Genomic DNA, 13954 nt, shown 5'->3' on the forward strand with positions numbered 1-13954 from the left:
TGTCCGACATCGGCATTTGTTTTCAAATTACCATGAACAGTAATATACACACATCTGGCCAACTCCATAGGTATGTGTTCCCAAATGAAATAAATGTGTTTAATCTTAATCTCGATGTAGTGCTCAGTGCTGTCAGAGTGCACCGGAACGAACGACACTATTATAATATCTTCTGAAAACAAATTCCAGTGTCACACACACACACTTTTTATATCAAAGTTTTATAAAATGTTTTTGGTTTTATAAAATGTAAATTTGTCTCAAGCTTCGTTAAAGTGTTTCACACTTTGTAATTCTCGTTTGCACTTCTCAGCCAACGTAATTTTCCTCTGTCTACCAGAATCCACAAACACATGTCCTTCAAGGATTTTTGCTTTTTTTGTTGCTTTACGCTCTGTGAAAGTGGAACATATTCAAGTAAAATAGGAAAGATTAAAAAAATAAAGAAGAGGTACCATTTTATATTGGATGTAAGATCAATCTGGAAGAAGAAAAGTGCACATCTGTAAAAAAATAAAAATAAATGTCATTATATTATACATTTTGATGTGAACTGGGTTAAAGATGAAGCAGAGACAGGAAGAGAGGAGCAGATCAGTATCAAACGGCAATGTTGACTGACATGCTCAGCTGGAGAAAGAGCAGCTGTGATGTTGCTGTCGGCCAGATGCTCGGATGATCTGATTAAGGACGTGCTCTCTATCACGTAGCTCCCACAGTTCACACACACATTTATCCATCTCTAAGTGGCATGTTGTGGACATTTTAGTTTGCATGCTGTTGAGGGAGATGAGAACCATACTAATAGAATGATACTGTACATATCACACTCTTTGTATAGGAGCAAGTATCATTAAATATTAAAAACTGCATACCCTAGAAATTTGCATTGCTTAACGTCCATTTTCTTTAACATGTGTTCAGGTTTTTTTTATAATAAAATATAAATCTGTGTGTTTTCAACAGTCAATTGAGGGAGGCAAAAGCCCTGGATTCTTATCAATGGCATTTATTTAGGTGTATTTTTTCCCTTTAATGCCAATCCCACTTTAATATCTACGCATGGCAACTGTGGTTAAGCTTAGGGGAGGTTGTGGTTATGACAGAGCAAATATTATTAAAATGTGTTCAGGTTTAGGCATTACATCCCTTGAATGTGGTTATGGATAGATTGTCTTTACAGTTATTAAAAAGGACCAATGATTGGAGGTAAGGGTGGTTAATGCATTAAACCTTACCTTTAAACCCTGCTGTCTCCTTTGCATTATGGGGCATGTCACTTCCTGCATCGCCACTGAATGCTAGCATTGTAGGGTGTGTTTGTTATGGATGTTATCCCTGGGGACTGCAGATGGAAGCAGAGATCTGACCTGGACATACAAAACCACAAGAGGACGTTTTGATGATATGAATCTCGACATGCGACCCTCTGTCCCTTTTGACTTATTAGGAAAACTCTGATTTATATTTCTCAGTATGACATGAGCAGCCTATATTTTTCAGTCCTCACCCAACTCAAACAACTGCATAATCCGGGGTCACTAGAGGGGCTCAAACTGCTGCTGTGAAATGAGAGGAATAACATTAGTTAACATCTACATACCACCTCCTGTATCCTCCAGGCACTCCAGAGCTGTGATTGATCTAGCTGCAGGCGGACAAAGGGCCTCGGTTCAATAATGATAAATGTTCCCCTCAGCAATCCACACTTGATGTTGTCAGGCAGTCTGTCTATGAGACTCTCTAGGAACACATGTAATCCCTCAAGTCTCGGTTTATTGATTACAAAAGGCAGATACATTTCAACAAGGGCTGCAATCAATAAACACAGCAGTGCATGGATAATAATAATAATAATATAAGTCATACATAATAATTCATAACTGAATGAGATCATAATGAATGAGTTTCACTGAGGAAGTCACGTTTTCGTGTCCCAATTTGACTGTGTGTTTGAGAAGGAGTACATTATCACACATGAATTAACAACACAGAACATGTGAGATTGAAAATAGTCTATTAAATATGACTTTCATAGAACAAACTCAATCTCCTCTTGTATTACCTCTTTTATTATAACACAGCATTTTTAGAGACACAGGTGGGTTTTTAACGGCCACTCCATGTCTTTCCAGTGTGTGATAAGCATTTATATCATTACAACAATTCACAGCTATTCTGACCGCAAGTGGATTCTGTAATGTTCAGCAATAATGTGTACAAAACCTGAACGATCTGAACAAATATATAAAAGGACTTGTTTGACATTTAGCAGAGATATTGGCTTTCTTGCCAATAGTTAGATAAGATCAATAAGATTGATACCACTGTTATATCTGAATATGGTATCAATCTTCTTATTTAAGTTTGGGTAACTGATGTCTAACTGTTTCTTTAAAACATGTTACTTCTCTAAACACGACCAACCTCAAAAGACATGCTGTGTTGTACAGCTTTTTACAACTATCCAACATTGTGATTTTGTTATTCATCCACTTTCTGCCCTCTTGTCCTTGTAAGATTTATTGAATAGGGCAAAGGCAAATAAATCCATCATACAAAGGAGGAACAACCATAAAGGGCACAGAGAAGATGATAAAAGAGGGAGAGACACGCAGCACGACATGTCAAAAAAGCCAAAAGCCTCTGGTAGGAAAAATGAGGCAGCAGCAGAGAGGAAATGTAGACATAAAGGAAAAGGGACACCAATGTACTCTCTGGCTCGGTTCTACATTAACTTGGTGCTGTGGTGTAGGCATACTGCTATTTATATTATTGTGAACTACACTGTAGCAGCTCTTTGTATCTGCAGTATATAATGTCTCACCATACACTCTGTAAACAGTGAAAACACTGCGAAATTCAAGCAAAAAAAAAGGCTTAAAATTAAAATGCACTACACAAAATCCCTTATGTGGCGACACAGCTCCGCAGCTAGTGGGCGTCATTTTGACAAAAACTAACACGAACAGTAAACAGTAAGCTGGTGTTCTGGCATGGTGAAATAAGTCCCTATTTTTTTTACGTTAGTCCAGGCAGTCAAGGCTCCAAGCACAGGCAATTAAAGCGTTTTGTATAACACAGAGAGAACATCTCTTGAATCTCTATGGTCATGGTGAATGGAGGATGTTGTACATTCATTAGAAAGGAGAGATGTCAAGAGCCCGGTTGACAAATTACCTTGGCCCCAAATGCCCACCCAGCTGTAATGTGTTTTATGTGGACACTATGCTGGATATATTCTATAAGTGTCTTATTGTTGATCTCATGACGAACCCCCCACCCCCAATACAACAACATTGAATTAATCCTACTAAATATAGACAATCCTTAGTCAAAGCCTGATATAGCTTCTTCCTCCGTACCTCGGTCCTCCATTGTTGTTTGGAAACAGAATGAGTCACAGCGTATTGAATGGTGACATGTTCCTTCATTGTGATGAACGTTAGCAATATTTTCAGTCCCACATACACTGTACTGCTGCTGAAAAGAATCCCCAAATGTGTATTATTTTGAAGCCAGTATAGCCACCAAAATGCACTATTCACTGCTGTTAAAGTGACATTCGCTAAAAAAACCTAGCGCAGGTGTTTTAGGACATAACTGAGCCTATGTAAATGAAATTGTGTTTGTGAGATGTTTTCGGGCATTTTCATTTTCAGTAGGATACAAAGACCTTGGTGATGAGATGGACTCTTACATCTTGGCTTTTGAAGTAGCAGTTTGATTATTATATATGACAATTGAAACCTACCTGCTATTATGTGACCACAATTTCATACTTATCTCCATGACAACCAAACTACTCTATCAGCTACTGAAGGCCGCAAGATTAATTTGTCTTTTCATTGGATTTCATGACAATAAAAAAAGAAATACAGCACAGTACCAGCTTTGTCCTTCAAGGATTATACACATACGAATAATATTCACATATTGTGTGATGAATGACATAAAATAGATTGCAATAAATCACTTACAGATCAATGTAGATAAACTGTAAGAAGAAATGACTTCGACGTTTCCCTTTTCACAACTTTTTTGCCTCTGAACATAATTTAATAACATGTTTTTCTCCTACTCACTGGATCATACGTTATGTTGTGAGATGATAGGAAACTGTGTAACTATTCTGCTTATGATAAATATTCTAAGAGCTGTGTGAAGAATCTGAGCTCTTCAGCGGAAAAATGAAGATACTGCAGAAAGACAGAGAACGCAAGAGAGTTTGACCTTGGTTACACACACACATGCACGCACGCTCAGACGCACACACACACACATTCTTTTTATATATTTTGGATAACTTAATAACATGTTTTTCTCATTCCACTATTGAACAGTATGATCCTTGATGCTTGTACACCTCACATTCATTTAGAATCAGAATAATAATCAGCTAAATCAGTTTTCCAGACTCCTGTTGCCTCAGGTCCCTGATTGAAATCAATGCTATTTATTTTCTGTGACGTAGTAGCAGGAATGTGTCTCGTACTCTCTGTTCACACAATGAATCATTGATGGCTTCTAGAGACGTTACTGAGAAGTGATTATTATTGCAGAGGGCTTTCGGTATGTGTGTGTCTCAGACAGTTAGTGAGTTTAGTCCCCCGTCTCCTCCTGAGAAAGAAAGAGAAAGTTCCAGTGATGTGACCGTGGAGCCAAGACGGCTGTCACAAATCCCGTTGAGTGGGTGCTTGTCCGTTTCAATGTACATCTTTTCATTCACAAACTGAAGGGTGATGATGGATGGCGTATGTACACTTTCATTGTTCATCCCGTTGTCGCTGTGCCCCCCATGACCCCATGAAGCAGCGTCCTCAGATACCGGGAAAGCTGTCCACATATTCGCTTAATGACAGTGTTAAAGCCTGAGCACTTACATGCTCTCTGCTTGTAAGGTAAGTGTTTCTCTGGGAGGATGAAAATGCACGATCCTGTGGAGACAAAGAAGAGTAATTTGCTTTGATGTGAGTCTTTGTACACGCTTCAATTGATGAGACAGAAGTCAAGAGAGCAAGTGGTGTTAAAACACCTATGTTTGTTCCCTTTGGGATCTGCTATTCACAAAGGTGCAATGGTGGAAAGTAAGTCAATTTACTCAAGTATTGTAATTTTCTTCACATATTTGTACTTTACTTGAGTATTTCCATTTAATGCTACTTTATACTTTGACATTTCAGAGGCAAATATTGTACTTTTTATTCCATTATATGTATTTTAACACTCAGAGTTACTAGTTACTTTGAACATAGAGACATGAAAGGCTAACATGGTATAATAACATACGGTACTTCTAATCTAGACAGTATTTCAAGTATAAATATTAAAATGCTCCTACATGTTTGAAAACAGGATAACATAATAGCCATAATAATATAATACTGTGAAAAGATCCATTCTTCCATCACTGCAACGGTGGGAGTGAGACGTAATCAGTGATATTTATAGGACAATTGTTTGACAAGTTTCTTGTTTTTGTAATCCTGTCTCCTTGTCAAAACTGTGCTCAAAAAACAACCACGCACTCCACAGCAGCTTGAACTGGGAGACCTCAGTGAACAAAGAGCACGGACTTGCTGTGCCTGAGGACACGAACAAAACGAATCAATTCATTATCATGTTTAACCTCGATGAGCACAAGGACACATGAGAGGACCAAAACACAGAATGAACAGGGAGAGCCCTCAGGCCTGCAAAATACATCAGCAAGGTTCCAGGTGTTTTTATAAAACTGATAACCTTACAAAACATAATGCTAGTTTTTATATTGGTTCATAGCTCCAGACTGAGAGAACGAATAATGCTTTTGTAAGCAGTAACATGCAAAGGAATAGCAAGGCACAAATGAAGGCACATACTAACCCTAACCGTAAGCTAAAATAGGTGGAATAAAATACTACTTTGTCATGGTCAAAATACAGGTTGTGAACTATATTCATCTTCACACCTTTCAGTGTCTGAACTGTATAAGTAAAGGGAAAGCGTCTCATTGGGATTCAGTCAAAATAAAGGTCAAATATTCCAAGAATAGTTTAGGCAGAGAGGCCTGTGGTTCAACGGGAGGGGGCTCACTCCAGGGATTATTTCTCTCTACGCTCTGAGCTGCTTCACTACAAGATGCTCATTAATGTTCATGAATATAAAGAGAACAGTACATTGCTATGGCTGTTTACCTTTTCATGGGGTCTTTGACTGGCTGGCGGCCACATCGGCCATTTCTGCTGGTATGCCTACGTACACGCCACCATAGTTCCTGAGAACAGAGGAGAAGAATGTAACATTTAAAAGACAAAGGGATTGAGTTAGTGGTCGTTCTAAATTCAATACAGTTTCTCCTTTTAGCAATGCATTAGCTCTTTGAAGCTTTATAGCTGTTCTTGGAGGAAACCACATTACATTACGCTTTCCGTGATGTTGTCAGGCATTGATGAAGAATGCATGGATTCTGTTTGTCTGATTTTTTCCTCTTGATATAAAAAGTGACATTGAGGATGATTAAAAAATAGGAGTTGTAATCGTATTCTCACCGTACAAATATATTTATATGGTTAAAATGCACCCAACCGCAACCTCAAAAGCCTGAAAGAGGAATAAGACATTCGGAGGAAATTTGGAATTTTGATAAAATTACCTTCTTTTCTCATCGTCTACCGGGAGATCTTCTGTCCTGATTGAGAGAAGAAGCACAGGTCAGGTCAGCTCTTTTGGGGACACACAGATTACATAAAAGCAAACACACACACACACACACACACACACACACACACACACACACACACACACACACACACACACACACACACACACACACACACACACACACACACACACACACACACACACACACACACACACACACACACACACACACACACACACACACACACACACACACACACATTGAGAACTCAACTGAGAGAGTGCATTAGCTCAGTTGAAGAATATTGGATGTATCTTTTTGCAGGGGAATTCTGCTTATTCTCATCTGACAACTGAATTGACAACTTTAGTTTCATCCAACTTCCAAGAACCTCCCCAGCTTGAGAAAATAATTTATATAAAAAAAGATAATAATTGTGCGGATGTATTATTATCACCTGTTCACATACAGGTCAAGGGTGTGTCTTTGTGTCTCTGTGTTTGTGTGTGTGTGAGTAATATAACAAAGTACAGTCCTAGGAAGCTGTGATTAGCTTCAGTGAGTCAGTGTTGTGCTGCTGTCAGCTCTCATGGGTCCTGTGCTGGCTGCTCAGATGGTTATCAAGGACACACACACACACACACACACACACACACACACACACACACACACACACACACACACACACACACACACACACACACACACACACACACACACACACACACACACACACACACACACACACACACACACACACACACACACACACACACACACACACACACACACACAACAACAAAAACACACACGCAGATTCCAGGAAATGCTTTGGACATGCTGCCCCTCCCAAAGCTTTGATGAATGATAACTTTTTAAGGACAAACTGTCCTTCACATGACACTACGCAGAAACATGTTGGATTTGTATTTACTAAAGCAGGAACAAGCTCATACTGTATGGCCACGAAGCACAGCGGGGACCTGGTTGTATGGTTGAGTATCTTTGCTTTTTTCTTATTGACTAGTGAGGTCTTTTTTTTCGGTCAACTATGTATGACTACAAGCTTTAATTAATATATTTTCCAAGTCGGATTTTAGACACCTTGTTTGAGACACCGTGTTCACCTTGGATGATATAGTTATTTTCTTCATGCATTCTTCAAGTAATGCTTTGTAGAGCTGAAATAATACATTAATATAATACATTTGACTAATATGACTAATGTACTTACACATCTTTTGACACGTCTGCTGGCCCTGAAAACAGATGAAAAGGCCAATTAATTGTATGAAAATTATCTAAGGATGTATGCGATCATACTAATAAATGCCTTCATTCAACAGCCATAGGATGTGAATCATAGGCTTTTATGAATAAACAAAGACATATTAAGAGTGGTAATTTTATAATACATCACATTTCAAAAGAAAACGTATCTAGCAGCAGTCTGGTGAGGTTTTTTTTTTTGTGGTTTTCAGTATACAGAAACACTTTCAAAAAACATTTCACAACTTGTCTCTGAGGACATGTTGCAAACGGATAAAAGGCATGCTGTTTGAATGCCTCTAATTCCAAATTACAACAGCTCATCCCAATGCTGTTTGACACGTCTATGGTCCAACAACAGCTCATTCTTTGCTGAACCACATGCAGTCCACTAAGCAGGATTTTAATCTAAATGAGATCACAGTGCATTCAGTAGGAGGATAATCATCCTGCCTGTACAGTATCACAATGACAACAGCGGAGGAACAACCCCCTCAATAATACCCTTTATTGGGTTTTTAATGCCATTTTGTTTTAATGTAGACATGTACCTTCAAAAAGAACACTCCACATGTAAGATGTCTGGGCGGAAAGAGTAGAACATTTAAATTACTCAGAAAGTCAGTAAATGTGATCCTTGTTAAACCAAAGGAGGGCTTTTTCACAGTAAATGTTTAAGTCAGCTGACATGACACAGAGCCTATTCAGTAGCCTGACAAAAGCTCATTCATACCCACATCTGGGTGCATAAGACTAGGGATGAGCAATGTGATATAGAGGCGGCCATTTGAGCTTGGTAAGTTTTGAATTGAAACATTCTAGTATGAATTGGAAGCTTACAACTTAGAATAATCATATTTGACTTTAACCTTGCTATTTAGGATTTAAAAGGCTTTTTTATTTGAGTGCTCTCATTTTCACGTTTTAACATTGTATTAATGAGTGAGAGAAAGAGTGTTGTGACATGCAACGAAGGTTTAAAAAGTGGAAGCAAACACGGGATATTGCGGTTAAATGGCAACCACTCAGCTAAAAACACGCTCAAGGGAATTCTTCACCTTTTTAACATTTACTGTCTAAGCAATATTAAATCAGAACAACTGGGTAGTAACACCTTAAAGCCTTATAATCATACGGCAATTCCTCAGTATGGTGCTTACATCATAGTCTTAGATAGATATAACGATTTTTAAATGCTTTCAAATGTACAGTAATTGTTAACGATTATAACATGTCCGATTAAGTCATGTATTATATATATAAATACAAAATGTTAATTATATTGTTATCCAATATTATTCACACATAGGAAGACTTTTAGCTTTTTTTTTTAAATGCCTCAATTTTGCCTCACCTACATCATAATTAGTGTTAAAGGTTTAGTTACTTTGAGAGACAAATGTGAGGTTAATAGCAATTAAACACTTAAACATAAAACATAGATGAGTTGTGACATTTTCCTTTTATTGAATATAATCTTTACTACAGAAAATAACAGTGTGGGGAAACAATGTCCTTTGATTCTGGCCCGATGTCAACTGGCATTGACATATAAGTGCAACCATAAGTCAAAGTGACAGGATGTCACACGTTCTTGACATTGTGCCGACCGCTGACCCCTAAGAAGAAACGGAAAAAGACCAGCTGTACACAACTGACCACAGCTGGTGGATTCATGGACAAACAAGCCACACACACAACAAACTCAGACACCTTCTCGGGTGTTGTTTACAGAAATTGTAACCTGAAAGATGTATGTAAAGGAAAAAAACAACAACCCTGGATCACATTTCCCAGTAGCTGGCTGTGGCTCTGCTAACGTGCCTGGCAAGCACTAATTAGGTACCTGCACGCAAACACACCCATTTACACCAGCATGAACAGACACCCTACTGCTTTTAATGGCCTTTGGTGGTGAGGTAATCCTGCAGATACTTAAATCTAATTTTTGCCCCAATTTGACCATGGTCCCTAGAGATTTGTACAGTATAATTTAAAACAGGTATTCTATCAGGGTGAATCAACAGAGAGAGATGTGTGTTATTTGAGGACAAGACATCCAGACTTTATACAAGAAACCTGCTCAATGGTCAAAGGCACTAAAGCTGCTTGTCTTTCATACTGTAAATCCATGGAAACAAGGACAAACATACCAGAGAAAGAAACACAATTCAAAAAAAAATAAGTGAGAAAAACACATTAAAACCTGTTAGCTATGGAGGACATCCTTTGTGTGAATATAGACGTTAACATTATAATAACAGTATAGGGTCATAATCACTATCAAAGCGGGACATTCCTGAGGCTACTTCTCTGTTGTTCTGTCAATGGCTTTTTAAAAATACATATTTTTCACGATGAGACACACACATACATGAGGATGCAAAGGTTGTCGATTTTTTATGAATGAAATCAAGGCATTGAGAGCCACACACAGACACGGGCATCTCAAGACAAGGGTAACCCCCCACACACTTCATTTACATTCAAAACACTCTCTCTCCTTGGTGCAGATACAGTGACAACTCTCCCTCACACTCTCCCTCGTTTTCATACAAACACACATATTCCCTAAAAACACTCACCCCCTCCTGCCGTGTTGGTGCCTGCGGAATTGCCACAACCCATTTTGCATCGATGCCACGGTCCAACAATGTGTAGACGTTTAAGAAGAAGAAGAAGGAGAAGAACGAAAGAAGGGAACCCCAAAACACATTGGGGAGAGGGGGGAGAAAGTGAAAGAAGGTCAGAGAAATGTCTCCCACTGACTGTAACACAGGGATCTCCTATGGTCGTATCCCCTTCCTCTCTTTTCAGTCTTGTGCCTATCCTCTCTGCAAACCAATGGAGAGCTGAGAGTGAAGTGAAAGCATGGAGAGAGAGCCTTTTATACACACACACACACACACACACACACACACACACACACACACACACACACACACACACACACACACACACACACACACACACACACACACACACACACACACACACACACACACACACACACACACACACACACACACACACACACACACACACACACACACACACACATACAGTATACACACACACTACAAGAGACGATGAGAGAGAGAGGAGAGAGAGGAGAGAAAGATGCTATGCCCTCACATGATTTGCTCTTTTCCTCCACCCTGACAAGGTTGCCCGGGAAACCGGGGGAAAGTAGGCGGAGGGTGGGGAGACACTAAACCAATAGCAAGCTTCCTTTTTTTTATATAAAGGTATAGGGGAAAATGAAATACATTTAAGGGACATTAATATTTTGTGCCTTTGTTTGTTTGTGCGTATGTGTGTGTGGGAAATCTTGCAAAATCCTACATACCTTCAAAACATATAGGACCTTTATTCATGCTTTACACAAACACAGACACAGAAACGGCTCACTTTTTCGAGCAATTATAGATAGCAAGGAGCTGAAAACCCCTCTGTCTGTAATGTAACCATGAGGGTTAGCACAGGTCAGTTAAAAAGACCCCAACCAATATAAACTCAATCTCTTCTTCAATCGAGCCATTGTTTGCTCTTACAGGAAGAGGGGAGTCATATGGATGGAGTTTAGACGACAGGATGCATTGCATTATCACAACGTTGCAGGGGAAACAATTCTCACACTCAGTCAGTGGTCTTATGGTGTTACATAGGTGTGGCTGAGAGTCAAGATTTTTACATTGAAAAAAACATGCTTTTTCTCTTTCAAAGCCTTCAAACTAAAAATCTGAGTTTCCATGTAAGCCCTATTAAATTGTTCTCTCATAAAAGTCTGCGCACAACAGTAGACATAGCAACAGGAAAAGCATTTTCTAAAGGAAGTAATTTTTTTCACAGTATCAGATTAGACTATGTTTAATATGGAAGCCTGTTTGCGCCACAGGAAAAAAAAAAAGCTATCTCATTATATTGACTTAATATCTCATTATATTGACTTAGTTATCTCATTATATTGACTTAGTCATCTCATTATATTGACTTAATATCTCATTATATTGACTTAATATCTCATTATATTGACTTAGTTATCTCATTATATTGACTAAGTTATCTCATTATATTGACTTAATATCTCATTATATTGACTTAGTTATCTCATTATATTGACTTAGTTATCTCATTATATTGACTTAATATCTCAAATCCGGCCTCCCTCAGTAGACACACATTTAGGTGGCGCAGCGTATGTTTCGGAGAGATGTGGGAGTGGGATAGGCTTGACGTGTTATTGAGCTCAACCTTGTCTTCTAAGAAGGTAACAGTAAAAACGGAGCCTACTTCCAGTGGAGCCACGAGGGGTAGAGCGCTGGTTTGTCCTTGCTTCCTTTTTGTTTTGTTTTCTTTCATTTGAGCCACCGTGCCACATTAGACTCGAATAGTTTGCCATCTCCGTTCTCCACGAAATATCTTCAAAAAATGAGCTGATGTAGTTTAGCCAATTGTTTGCAAGTGTTTTGATCGAACAGGAAAAGTTGCCCTGTTGTAGATATTTGATAGTGTGTATGACGTACTATGCAAGAGGAAACAAGCCATCATCAATAGCCATAGTGTCCATTATCGCCCACCTCATTAAACTTTGTGGAGTCCTCCCTCTAAAAAGAAATTGCACCATATATTTGATTTCACATTTAGTTTTATGACATTTTTAAACTGAGGCGCAGTACAGTGTATGTAAATCAAGAAGTTTGTATATAGAGAATGAATGATTGTAACTGTATGATGGTCTGTAGGGCATTATACTGAAACACATTGCTTATCTGAAGACTTGAGACAAATCTCTCTTTTCTCTCTCCTGACGTTTGTTTGGCCTCTCAGTCAGACTCTTTCTTTTTTTTACGTTTCCTTGTACCTAGGCCTTCTCTCATATTTGGACATGTTATATATTGTATAATCTACACCTGAAGCACTATGATATAGCAAACTAACACAACAGCTGATCAATGTTATGTGTAATCTATTTAAAGAGGCATTTATAGACACTATATAATGAGATATTAAGTCAATATAATGAGATATTAAGTCAATATAATGAGATACTAAGTCAATATAATGAGATACTAAGTCAATATAATGAGATATTAAGTCAATATAATGAGATAACTATGTCAATATAATGAGATAACTAAGTCAATATAATGAGATATTAAGTCAATATAATGAGATAACTAAGTCATTATAATGAGATATTAAGTCAATATAAAGAGATAGTAAGTCAATATAATGAGATAACTAAGTCATTATAATGACTTACAGGATTTAAACAATGTTTTTCCTGTGGCGCAAACAGGCTTCCATAGTTTAACCTACCTTAAGGGACACTTATTAACTTTCTGGCAGAGAGTTGAATGAGTAGATTAATAAGCCTAATGCAACAGTATGTCAGTTAGCTTAGTTTAGCACAAAGACGGGAAACAGGGGGATACATGCCCAATAAAGCCCTGCCCACCAGCTCCTCTAAAGCACATATCACACATTATCTGTCACGTTATGTTTAATTTGTACAGAAAACAAAACCTAAATATTACTATTTTACCAGAGGTTGTGTGCAAGGCACAATGAGCAGAATGTAAACAACTGTAACAAATAAATGTTGGCATATTTCAAGTGGATGGATAAGCACAGAAGTTACCCCACAGGATGAATCCTACAAACTTTGATGACTTTACTATGAGTTCCACATTCAGTCTTTAACAACAACATGTTTCTACTTGTTGTCGTTAGGCCTACAGTAATTGACTTACATAATGTTCAGTACTGTCCCAGTCACAAGATGTTCACCCTAACAATTCTTTGAAAGTGTGTTTCCCTGGTCAGCTGAATCCCTGTTTTGTTTCAGAGTTAGTTCCACTGATGTTAATCATATCTTTTTATAGGCCAGACTTAGCCGAGCCAGCACACAATTAATTATAAGTCAGTACTGACAGGGCTTATCTAAATTAGAGCCAGAACTTACCCAATTAAAAAACACAAGCCCATTGGGGAGGAAAGAATGTTCTCCTGCTCAGGCTGCCTAGGAGCTTGATGATC

The 13954-nt window shown here is 38.3% G+C and overlaps 1 protein-coding gene across 1 annotated transcript; it reads right to left on the minus strand.

Annotated features, from left to right (window-relative positions):
* Positions 1 to 1776: 1776 nt before the first annotated feature.
* Positions 1777 to 10845, minus strand: LOC117447556 (overexpressed in colon carcinoma 1 protein). The gene is made up of 5 exons (XM_034084287.2): positions 10498 to 10845; positions 7878 to 7902; positions 6635 to 6670; positions 6177 to 6256; positions 1777 to 4937 (listed from the first exon to the last, which is right to left on the minus strand). Exons 1-4 carry the CDS (start codon positions 10538 to 10540, stop codon positions 6181 to 6183), a joined length of 180 nt encoding a protein of 59 aa, XP_033940178.1. The 5' UTR covers positions 10541 to 10845; the 3' UTR covers positions 1777 to 4937; positions 6177 to 6180.
* Between the last annotated feature and the right edge of the window lie 3109 nt (positions 10846 to 13954).

Source organism: Pseudochaenichthys georgianus, chromosome 6 (genome assembly GCF_902827115.2).
Source record: "Pseudochaenichthys georgianus chromosome 6, fPseGeo1.2, whole genome shotgun sequence".
Taxonomy (NCBI): Eukaryota; Metazoa; Chordata; class Actinopteri; order Perciformes; family Channichthyidae; genus Pseudochaenichthys; species Pseudochaenichthys georgianus.

Bases quoted from the DNA above. Each gene is read 5' to 3' on its own strand.
- LOC117447556 (XM_034084287.2), bottom strand. From the start codon at position 10,540: ATGGGTTGTGGCAATTCCGCAGGCACCAACACGGCAGGAGGGG. The intron at 6,671-7,877 runs GTAAGTACATTA...TCTCTCAATCAG, and splicing joins GCAGACGTGTCAAAAGATGT to GACAGAAGATCTCCCGGTAG. The intron at 6,257-6,634 runs GTAATTTTATCA...CTCTGTTCTCAG, and splicing joins GTAGACGATGAGAAAAGAAG to GAACTATGGTGGCGTGTACG.